Source organism: Hyperoodon ampullatus (assembly GCF_949752795.1).
Source record: "Hyperoodon ampullatus genome assembly, chromosome: 4".
In the NCBI taxonomy this organism is placed as follows: Eukaryota; Metazoa; Chordata; class Mammalia; order Artiodactyla; family Ziphiidae; genus Hyperoodon; species Hyperoodon ampullatus.
The window spans coordinates 14,552,739-14,563,862 of record NC_136917.1 but is presented as its reverse complement, the minus strand read 5'-3'; the positions used below and the strand labels follow the sequence as shown (position 1 = coordinate 14,563,862).

Below are 11,124 nucleotides of genomic sequence, written 5' to 3'. Positions count from 1 at the left end.
CAGCTTTGTGACTTCCTGGTATACATTCCAAAAGTCTCTTTTAATTTCAATCAAACTCATTGAGGTATAATTTACCTGCAGTAAAATGTTCCTATTTTAAGTGTACAGATCCATGAGTTTTGACAAATAGATGCATACATGTAATCACCACAATAATCAAGGTACAGAATGTTTCCATCATCCCAGAAAGTTCCCTGGAGTTCCTTCCCAATCAATCTTCACCTCTGCCTGCACCACAGCCCTAGACAACTACAGGCCACCCTTGCTTTATTGTAATTCATTTTATTGCACTTTGCAGACATTTTTATACACTGAAGGTTTGGGGTCACCCTGCATCAAGTAAGTCTGTCGGTACCATTTTTCCAGCTGCATTTGATCAATGCATGCCTCTGTGTTGCATGTCATATTGTAATTCTCACAGTATTTCAAACCCTCCACCAGCAAAAAAATGATGACTTACTGAAGGCTCAGATAATGGTTAGCATTTTAAAGCGATAATATATTTTAAAATTAAGGTGTAAACATTGTTTTTTTTAGACATAATGCTATTTCATCCTTAATAGACTATAGTGTAATGTTAACATAACTCTTATATGTACTGGGAAATCAAAAAATTCATGGGACCAAAAAATTATTGCTATATTTGCTTTATTGGGGTGGTCTGGAATCAAACCCACAGTATCTGAGTTATACCTGTATTGATCTGCTTTCTGTCACTACAGATTGACTCTTCTAGAATTTTATATAAATATTTATATAAGTAGTTACTCTTTGTGTCTGGCGTCTTTCACATAGCACAGTGTTTTAAAATCCTTTTGAATTTTGTGAGGCTTGTTTTATAGCCCAGAATATGGTAAACATATCATAGGCCCTAGAAAATAATATGTATACTACATTGTTGGATGTAATGTTCTGGAAATATCAATTTAGTCAAGGGGGTTGCTAGTGTTGTTCCGATCCTCTATGTCTTTACTGATTGTTTTGACTACTTATTCCATCAGTTATTGAGAGAGAAGTGTTAAAACCTCCAACCAAGATTGTGGAATTGTTTACTTCTCCCTTTCATTCTGTCAATTTTGCTTCACATATTTAAAGTCCTTCCATTTATGAATATTTGTCTACCTAATGATTTGACTGTTTCATTGCTTTAAAAGTCCCCATTTTGCTCTGATAATATTCCTGGTCTTCAGGTCTATTTTATCTAATGTTAATAGGGCCAGCTCCTGCTTCTTGGGCTTACTATTTGCATCCATTGACTTTTTGTTTGTTTGTTTGTTTGTTTTGCGGTACGCGGGCCTCTCACTGTTGTGGCCTTTCCCGCTGCGGAGCACAGGCTCCGGACGCGCAGGCTCAGCGGCCACGGCTCACGGGGCTCAGCCACTCCGCGGCTTGTGGGGTCTTCCCGGACTGGGGCATGAACCCGTGTCCCCTGCATCAGCAGGCGGACTCTCAACCACTGCGCCACCAGGGAAGCCCCATCCATCGGCTTTTAACCCACCTGGCTCCTCTCTGTTTAAAGCTTGTCTCCTATAGGTAGCATATAGTTGAGTTGTCCTCTTTTACTCACCCTCAAAATCTCTGCTATTTAACTGTAGTGTTCAGTTCATTAACAATTAATGTAGTTAATGATGTGGTTGGATTTAGAGCTACTATTTTATCATTTCTCTTCTGTTTGTTTCTCTTAAGTTTTTTAGTTGTTTTGCAGTTTCTCTATTCCTTGTTTCTGTCTTTTAAAGAATTATTTGAATTTTTAAAGGTTCCATTTCAGCTTATCTATTGGCTTTTTAGTTCCACTTCTTTGCATGATTTTGCATTATTTGCTCTAGAGATTATAATGACTTCCTCAGCTTTTCTTAGCAGTCTATTTAGAGTTAAGTTTGTACCACTTTACAAAATATGCAGAAAAAAATCTTGCAATCATATAGATCCATTTACCACAAAACCTTATCCCTTATAGCAAAGTTGCCATTTGAAAATCTATATACACCTACATACATTATAGACTCTACAAGACAATGTTACAGTTTTTTTTTCAAGCAGCCTTTTTAAAAAAAATTAGGAAGAAAAAAAGACTTTAATAATATTTACCCAGAATTTTAACATTTCTGATGTTCCTCATTCCTTTTGAAAGATTTGAGCTTCCATGTACTACCATTTCCCTTCAGACTGAGCAATTTCCTTTAGTTTAGGTCTGCAGGTGATTAATTCTCTTAGTTTCCTTTTATTTGAAAATTCTTTGCATTAGTTCATTTCCACCGTCCTTCAGGTCCCGTCTCACCTCCTCCACGCAGCCTTCCTAGGCTCCCAAAACACAGGAGGCCCTCTTCTCAGACACTTTATTGGTGTTGGAGGATGTGTCTTTAAGGTAGAGCCACATTGTAGGAGGCTAATAAGCCCAAAGGCCATCCACAGAATTGAAGGCTTGTGGACGACCAGTCCTCTTTCATCCATCCTTCCCTCTCTCCTTCCCTTTCTCCCTTCCCTCTCTCTCTTCAGATCCCATTTCTTCTCAGAGGAAGAGGACCAAAAGAGGGCAAGAAGCGGCCTGCAGAAGCTGACCGGGGAGACCCCCTTCTTGACCCGGGTCCCCCTCCCAGCAGTGTGCACTCCCCCCGCCACTCGTGAGCTCCTAGCGTTGCTACCCAGAACATCGCAGTCACCGACAAGAGTTGTCAGAGCCCTGCAGACAATCCTTTTACTGCTGTGCCCATTACATTCTGGGCTGAAGGAGAGTGGGGACTTTGTGTTGTGGACCTGGGTTCTAAATCGCCACCTCCCTCCCAGGGGGCTAGGCTGGTCTCTGTTTGGGCCCCTTCACACCGGGTGCCTTGTCCAGATTGCACACCCGGCAGACCCGTCGTGGGAAAGGAGTGGGGCTCAAAGAGCGGGCGCGGAGATTATTCATGGAGAGGGGTGTCTGTTTGGGCAAATTTGGTGGCAGTGGGATCTAGGGTGACAAAGAATCCTGGTCCAGCCTTCCGGGACCCACATTCCAACTCTGCCTCTGACTCCATCTCACTGGAGACATTTGTGGGGTCCCTTCCTCTTCCAGCCTCAGGTTTCCATTCTGTGCAGCAAGAGGTCAGCTTGTTCCAAGTTTTCTAAGGTTTTTTTTTTTTTATGGTCTGAGACTGTATCCCTTCCCTTTACCTCCTCAGCCAGCACTGCATCTGCATCTACCGCCAGGGGAAGTCTGGGTCTCTGTGGAACGGAGTTCCCCAGGAAACAATCTGAGGGGTTTTTAAGGAGGCCCGCTTTTTCTCATCTCGGTTTTCCTGGTTTGCTCTCTCATGGTGAGTCCAGGGCTCCCCAGTGCCAGGTGCAGCAGAGAAGAGTTTTAGCCATGGCATCAATGGATCTGCATTTGAATCTTGGCTGTGTGTCCTTGATCAAGTTACAGAATCTCTCTCTAAGTTACAGTTTTCTCACCTATACAGTGGAGATAGTATTGATTGCACTGGATTATTTGGAGGATTAAATGCAATAAGGCAGGTCAAGTCCTAACACAGTGCCTGGCACGTAGTAAACCTACAATGAATGTCATCATCATCACCATCATCATCGCTATTTACCACCTCCTCTCTTACTCCAGGGAAAGAGAGCCCCCCAGAGTCTGCGGGGGCAGCTTGATATGGCTTGAGCCCTCGGTATGGGCGTCTGAGGAGGGCTCTCCAACTAGAAGACCTCCAGCTTCCACGCACAAGTCATCCAGCAGGCCTTGTGCCAGGACCCCAGTCACTCGCCAGTGTCCACACTTGTGGGCTGTTGTGAGGATAAAAGAGCTCCCCCTGCACAGCACTTGGCCCAGGGCCTGCCCACAGTGCTTGGCGAACTGTAGCCAATAGGACTGCTGTCACTGCCACTAGAGTCAGCCACATCTGAGGTTGTACTACAGCGTGATGAGCTGCAGAGTCAGATGTGGGCAGGGACTGCCTGGGGACTTCAGGATATTTGCTCAAGCACTCTGAACCTCGTTTTTCTCATCTGTATAATGATGGGATTAGTACCACTTCCTGCACAGGGTTGTTAGGGGGATCACATGATCATAACACAGGAATGACAACTGCATGAGCTGTAATCCGGGCCATATTTTGTGTCCCACAAGCTCTCCTCTTTTGGGGGGGACCTTTGTCCTGTCCGCATGCCAATGTTGCAGAGGGAAAGAGCCTGACACCCATTCTTTCTCTGCCTCTTGTCCCAAGAGCCTTCAGCTCCAGGCTGCACTTGGCCCCATATTGAGTCAACCAGCAGCCAAGTGACAGGAAAACTCACAAGGAAGGGACACACGTAGATTTTTCTTTTCTTTTTTTAATTAAAAAGAACATAAGAAAACAAAACATACTTCCCAGGGTGTGCTGTGATGCAACATCACAGGCACGTAAAGTACATACAAAACAAGAAAAAGATTCCAGGAGCAGCACGCATGGACCCCTCTGTGGCGGTCTGCAGCCCCTCCCGGGCTGTAAAAAAGGAAGCACTTATTCAGCCTTGTTTCTCTTGGCAGACTCAGCCACCTCCAGCTCACTGGTCCATGACGTGCACACAGGAAGCTGGGCTTTACAAGATTTTGTCAGTGGGCAGTGAGGGGGTGGGTGGGGTTTGGGGTGCACACTGCTCCTCTCCCTGCTCTGCTCATGGTCTGCGGGGCCGGGGAAGCAACATCCCTCTGTGGGGAGAGGCTGGACGCATCGTCCTGCAGGGGCACAGATCTGGGCTTCCCCCTCGAGTAGTAGCAAAAGGAGTGTCGGCAGGTAAGTTGGGGGCCGTAGAATGAGGACTTGGACCAAGATGAGATGTGCCTAGGGCTGGTGCTAAATTGGATGGATGGCCAGAAGGCAGTGGGGAGATTTGCATATGCTTGCCCTCATCAGCTCTCCACACTGACCTTCCCTGGCTGCTCAACCAATTCCTCCATCCCAGCCTTCATTGGCCCAAACTTTGGGAGTCATAGAGACCTGGACTTGACTCCTGGCTCTGCCGCTTCCTAGTTTGTATGACCCTGGGAAAGTTACTTAACTTCCTCAAGCCTCAGTTTTCTCATCTGTAAAATGGGGAGGTTTATATGACCCTCACAAGGTGGCTGTAAATAGAAAGTACGATCACGCCTTCAAAGAGCTTAGCGCAGCACCCAGCACATAGTAAGTGCTCAATAAATGGCCAAGTTGATTACTGTCATGCAGGCGCCAGTATTTCTACTGCAAAGCTGGTTGTGGGTCTGTGGATGGATATGTGATAAACACAAGGTTTACACAATGTTCTAGAAAAACGATGAATTCCTCTGAGCCTCCTGTGTATGTCTGGGCAGTTTGGAGGTCTTGGACCACTTGGATGCTGACCTGGAGGACCCCGAGCGTGTCCATCTGGCTCGGGAGCTGTTGTGTTTCTAGATCTCGGTGCCCTCCCTGGGGTAGAGGACGCTGTTTGTGTTGACGCTGTTGTAGAAGTGAGGGCTGAACTGGTTGAGGACGGAGCCTCCGTAGCCCAGAGCATTGCTGGGTGTGGGGCTGGCCCACTCACCCCCGCCCGCGTGGCCACTGATGTTGTTGAGTGGGGTGTAGGAGCTGAAGTTCAGCAAGTTCTGCCCCACCTTGTCAGCGGGCTCCGGGCTCAGTCCCGGCGTGGCCACAGGGCGGCCCATGGGGCTTGGCCCACTCACATAGGCTGACATGGTGGAGAGGAAGCTGTTGAGGCACGGGGTTCCCGGCGGGGGCGGCGAGGGCTGCTTCTCTGGGGAGCTGGTGGTACCTGGCGAAGCACCATCCAAGATGTCCTGGGCCTCCGTGGTCTTGGGGCTGCCTGCCAGGAGACCGGGCTCCGTTTTCTCCGAGGCCAAGGAGCCCGTGCTGGAGGAAACATCCGATTTTCTCTTCCTCTTCCTGCGGAAATTTCCATTGTCGAACATCTTCTCACAGTTGGGGTCCAGGGTCCAGTAATTCCCCTTGCCTGGCACAGAAGCAGGAGAAGGTAAGTAGAGAGATGGATCCAGTGCTTTGTTTCTGCTCCTCCTCATAAACTAAAATCGAAGGTAACAAATGCAGAAAGGCAGAGGACAAAACAGGAATTCCACAAACCGCCCCCCGCCAAGGCCACAGCACACGGATCTTTATTTAAGCACCCACCTCTCACCAAGACACCCTGGGAGCACAAAGCAAGAGAGGCCTAAGCCATGAAGGAGTTTACAGTGTGGTCTCTTTAAGAAGTTCAAGTACTGGGGAAAGGCGAGGGTGGGGCTTCTTCCATTGCTGATGTGAAAGAAAATTCAGGGAGCAATTCAGGGCTCCCTGAAAGTCTCGGGGTGAACTCCAAGGATGGACTTGAGTCCCCGCTTCGGACTGAGGGACTTTCGGTGAGCCTCAATTTCCTAGCAGGAGAAGTGGGCCCATTGGACCTGTCCTTTCTTCCTCAGGCTGGCTGTGAGAGAGGGCTAATGCTAGATGTATAAAAGGGGCTTTGTAACCAGGAAGGACAATCTGAACCCTGCCTGCCTGCGTCTCTCGGCCTGAGGGTGAGGCCAGTCTTTGGATGGGATGCTCACCCTCTTCTGGGGGACAAACAGTCCTGCCCTCACAAGCCTCAAAGAGGGTGGAGGTGGGGTTCCTCTGAGAGGTACCCTGGATTCCTATGCTGGGACAAGAGTGGACTTTAATTCTGGGAAATGGACACATGAGTATTTAATATATTACTCTGCGTACGTCTCTATATTTTAGAAATTGCTCATTAAAAGGTTCACACTGTGGTGTTAGTCACCTCCATTCAGATTCATTCTCTGTCACTGTCACATCATTCTGTGTCACCCGAGGCAGGCTGCTTTACCTCTAGGTGTTATTTTCCTCATCTGTAAAATGGGTTTCATAAGAGCCGCCCCACAGGGCTGGATTAAAAGAGATGATGTAACTAGGGCAGGCAGCATAATGTGGCCCTTACTGGTGGTTTCACAAACACCGGTCCCTTCCCATCAGGCCTAGGATACACTTGCCTTTATCTAGTCCAAGCACTCATTCCCCATCCCCTGCCGGCAAAGGGCTTTCTACATGCTGGATTCTGGGGATTCAGGTTAATTGTCACAATCACTGCAGTCCATCGAGCACTCGTTAGCACCAAACACCTCACATGCATCATCTCATGACCCCGCCACCCACAAGCCTGCAAAGGATCCACTCTTACATTCCTATTTTTCAGATGGGGAAACTGAGGCTCGCAGGTCACTGACTGGTCGGCGGCTCAGCCAGGATCCAAACCCAAATCTGCCTCCAGGGTCCATGTTTACAGATGACTCCCTTTGGCCCCCAGTCTCGGGGGCACGGCCGTATCCAGGACTTTCTAGAATGGGGTGTCGGGGGCACGAGCCTGCAGACCCCTCACCTGGGTCGTCCTCGTCGCGGGGCACCTTCTTGAAGCAGTCGTTGAGAGACAGGTTGTGGCGGATGGAGTTCTGCCAGCCGGCCTTGCTCTTGTTGTAGAAGGGGAAGTTGTCCGCCACATACTGGTAGATCTGGCTGAGGGTGAGGCGCCTGTCGGGTGCCCCGTGGATGGCCATGGCAATGAGCGCCGAGTAGGAGTAGGGGGGCCGCACCAGCTTCATCAGCTCCTCCTGCGAGGGGATGGGCAGCCAGCCCAGGTCGCCGCCCCCCAGCCCGGACATGCCGGGCAGCAGCTGCCTCTGCACCCCGTAGGTCTGGGGCAGGAAGGGGCTGGTGCTGGCGCCCGGCAGGTAAGGCGGGGGGGTCATGGCTGGCCCGTTGAGCCAGAGGTAGGGGTTGGGGGTGGCCCCGTACTCGCCGCCGCCCTCGAAGGAGGGGGGCCGCTGAGGGCTGGGCACGCCCTGGGGGTGGAAGAAATTCTCATAGTAGAGGTTCATCTCGGGGGGCTCCTGGCCGATGCTGGGGAACTGGGGGCTGCAGCGGGGCGGGGAGGGCGCTGGGAGGTCGAAGGAGCTCATGCTGGGGCCGGGCTCGGCCGGAGCCACCTGCCTGGCACCTGCACAGGGGAGCTGGCCCTGACAGGTGCTCAGCCGGCCGGGCCTCCCACTTATACCCCAGGGCTCGGCTGGCGGCCCCACCCAGGGGCGGCCACCTGCTGCAGACCTGCCCCTCCCTCCTTCGACTGCCACCCATGTCACCGGAGGGGCACTTCCCTGCCGGCCATGGCCACGGCAGGGCCCATAAGGACACGCTCGGCCAGCTTCCTCACGGATATTCACAAGGACAAGGGCGCTGTCTTCTCCTCCTCTGCTTTGCCTTTCCTCCCTCCTCCCTGTCTCCCCTCTTTCTCCTCAGCACGTTCCCCCGTTCCCCCTTCATTCTGTCTCAGCTTGCCTTTCCCTTCCTCTCCTTCTGAGGTTTCTACCCTCTCACCCTCCTTCTCTCTCCTCCCATCCTCTCTGCATCCCACTCTTGGTCTCCTCCCTTCTCTCTATGCACTGAGCTGTTTGCGTCTCCCTTCTTACAGTCTCTCTGGCTCTCCCTGAGCTTGTTTCCAGGTCTTTCTACCTCTGTCTCCTCTCACTCACGTCCTTGCTACCTCTGCTTCTCTCCCTCTTCCTTTCACTCTTGGTCTCTCTCTCTCTGTCTCACGTTATCTCTGTGTCTCTTCCCCAGCCCCTCTGTCTCCCTCTTCTTTCTCACCCTGACACCTCACCCAGATTGGAAGGGACACTTTATGAGAAGCCACAGTTTTGGGTCTTTTGAAGTGAAGACACATCTTCTGGAGTTTCCAGGAGAGAAGCTGGTTCTGGAGAATCAGAAGCACCTCTGGTCAGTTTCAAAAGGACAGCCAGTTATAGGCCATCTCCCTACACACAGACACACACACACACACACACAGACACACACACACACACACACACACACTCTGCAGCAGGCAGGCAGAGAAAGGCCTGGGGATTCTCCCAAAGGGGCAGTGGAGCTCCTAAAAATAAAAACAAAAGGAAGAGGATGTGAATGGGACTCCAGGGGAAAATGAGAGAGAACTTGTAGTCTCCAGGTTTCTTTCTGGCTGCAGGAACAAAGCAGGCTCTGGTTCCTTATCTGATCACAGTCCCTCCATGTTTCAGCTTGCAGAGTCCCCCAGGGACCCAGGAGCTGAGGCCAGGAGCAGAAGCCACCACAGCCCATTCTCCTCACCCCATCTCTGCCCCAGGCTCCAGAAGCAGGTGCCCCAGCCCAGTCTGGCTTCTCTCTGCCTGTGGCCAGTCCGTCCCCTCCCTGGGCTCCATTCTCCATCTGTGGGCTTGGAGATGACTTATCCCAGCCGCTCCTCCATCCCAGGGCAGGCCCTCAGCGTGCGGAGCGGGTGGGTCCCCTTTCTCAGAGGGCAGGCGGCTGCCCCTGAGCAGGTTTTAGCAGCAGCTGGAGACTTCTCTTTGGGACCAGCAGATTGGAGAAAAGTTTGAGCCAGCCTCTCTGGTCACCACCTCCCTCTGGCCCTCCTGCCTCTCCTTCCTTCTTGCTCCCCATTCAACTTCCTCTCACCTCCTCCAGACCTCATGTGTCTTCAAGGCCGAAAAAGGAGGCTGCTTTCTGTCCCAGCTGGAGGAGGTGCTTCCCAGGAATCCTTCCCTGCTTGTGTCTCTGTCCTCCTCCACATCAGGTACACGTGGAAAACCTAAATGCCATCAAATGGATCTCATTAACAGCGTCTGGGTGCCCAGAGGATGGGTTCGGGCACCTCGGTGGGAGGTGTCTTCCCAGGCCCTGAGGAACCCCTTATCCTCACCATAGAACCAGCGAATGAAAAGTGGCTCAGAAAGGGCATGATTGCCCAGGTGAGGCTTGGGGTCAGCACCCTTTGCACTTTCTTTCCGAAGAGCAAAGTGAAAGAGGCTGCATTTTCGTTTAGAGTTTTTCTACCAGGGCTGACTTGCTGAGGGAAGGGCACTGACTTTTCAGAGGACAGTCACACTGGAGCTCACCAGTACAGATCCAAAGCCTGACAATGAACCTGGCAATGTCAGTTCTGATCATTTATACTGCAGAATTAAACAGAGCAAGAATTAGCTACAGGGGTATCCACCATAGCATTATTTATAGTTGTAACAAACTGTAATTCACCCGAATGTCCAACCATAGGGGACTGGTTTTAAAAAAAATTAGTATCATTCAAATGATGAAATATTATGCAGCTATGAAAAATAGATTGTAGAATATTTAGTGATATGAAAAAATATTATGTTCTAATAATATTTGAAGAAACAGGCTGCAAAATAGCATGATTTTTTGGTAAAAATACATATTCACCCATGTATGTGAACTATGTAAATATAAATAGAAAACTGTCGATTATTATTTCAAGATAGAGAATTAGATGTTATTTTGTTGTTGCTTTCTATAGTTTCTGATTTAAATGATTAGAGAAAGGCAAATACACATGTGATTTTCTTTGGGGGTTAAATATAAAAGGCCAGCAAGAGGAACTGTAGAAGAGATACAGCAGACACAGGCCCTGAGATCAGGCGGACCTGGGTTCAAATCCCAGCTTTGCCGCCGAACAACTGTGCAAGCTTGACGAGTGATTTAAGTTTTCTTGGCCTCAGTTTTTTCAGGTGAAAATGGAAATAATGCTATGAATTCTGTGGATGCTGTGAGCATTCAATGATATAATCAATGTAAGTCATTTAACATGGTGGTTAGAGACACCCTCAAATTTTACTTACTATATAGAAGAGTCAGTATACATTTGATACATACAGTTCATCACTGAGTTTGCTACCTTTCCAGTTAATTGTTTTTTTCAGCAGCATGTGGGCAGGGGGATGGTATGGCAGGTGGGGATTTACAATGAAGGAACAAAGGGAGAAATACTTAGTGCAGACACCAACCGTACAGCTGGACCCTGTCATCTGCAGGTGAGGGTCAGAGGGGCCCCGAGTTACATGACAGGTTCACGGCTGGGCTGGGTTTGGACCTCGTCTCCCGACCCCTTGTTCCGCCTTTTGCCTATTGCCGGGGTCTCCTTCCTTAGAGGTGTTTTTGAGGAATACTCACCTAACCCTCCCATCCCACCTGGGCCCCGGTTCCTTCCCCTGGAGATCAGAGAGAGTCCAGCCTGTCAGGAGGCCTTGCCCACACAGAGGCTCTGGCCCAGGAGTCCAGTGGCCAGGGATCCCAGCCTCTCATGCCCTCCCCA

General features: G+C 49.9%; 1 protein-coding gene across 1 annotated transcript; it reads right to left on the bottom strand.

The window, feature by feature from the left end:
- Positions 1-5,383: 5,383 nt before the first annotated feature.
- On the bottom strand, positions 5,384-7,939 carry FOXI1 (forkhead box I1; the record flags this gene model as incomplete). Its single annotated transcript, XM_079703068.1, has 2 exons — positions 5,384-5,943; positions 7,363-7,939. 2 exons carry the CDS (start codon positions 7,937-7,939, stop codon positions 5,384-5,386), a joined length of 1,137 nt encoding a protein of 378 aa, XP_079559194.1.
- Positions 7,940-11,124: the final 3,185 nt, after the last annotated feature.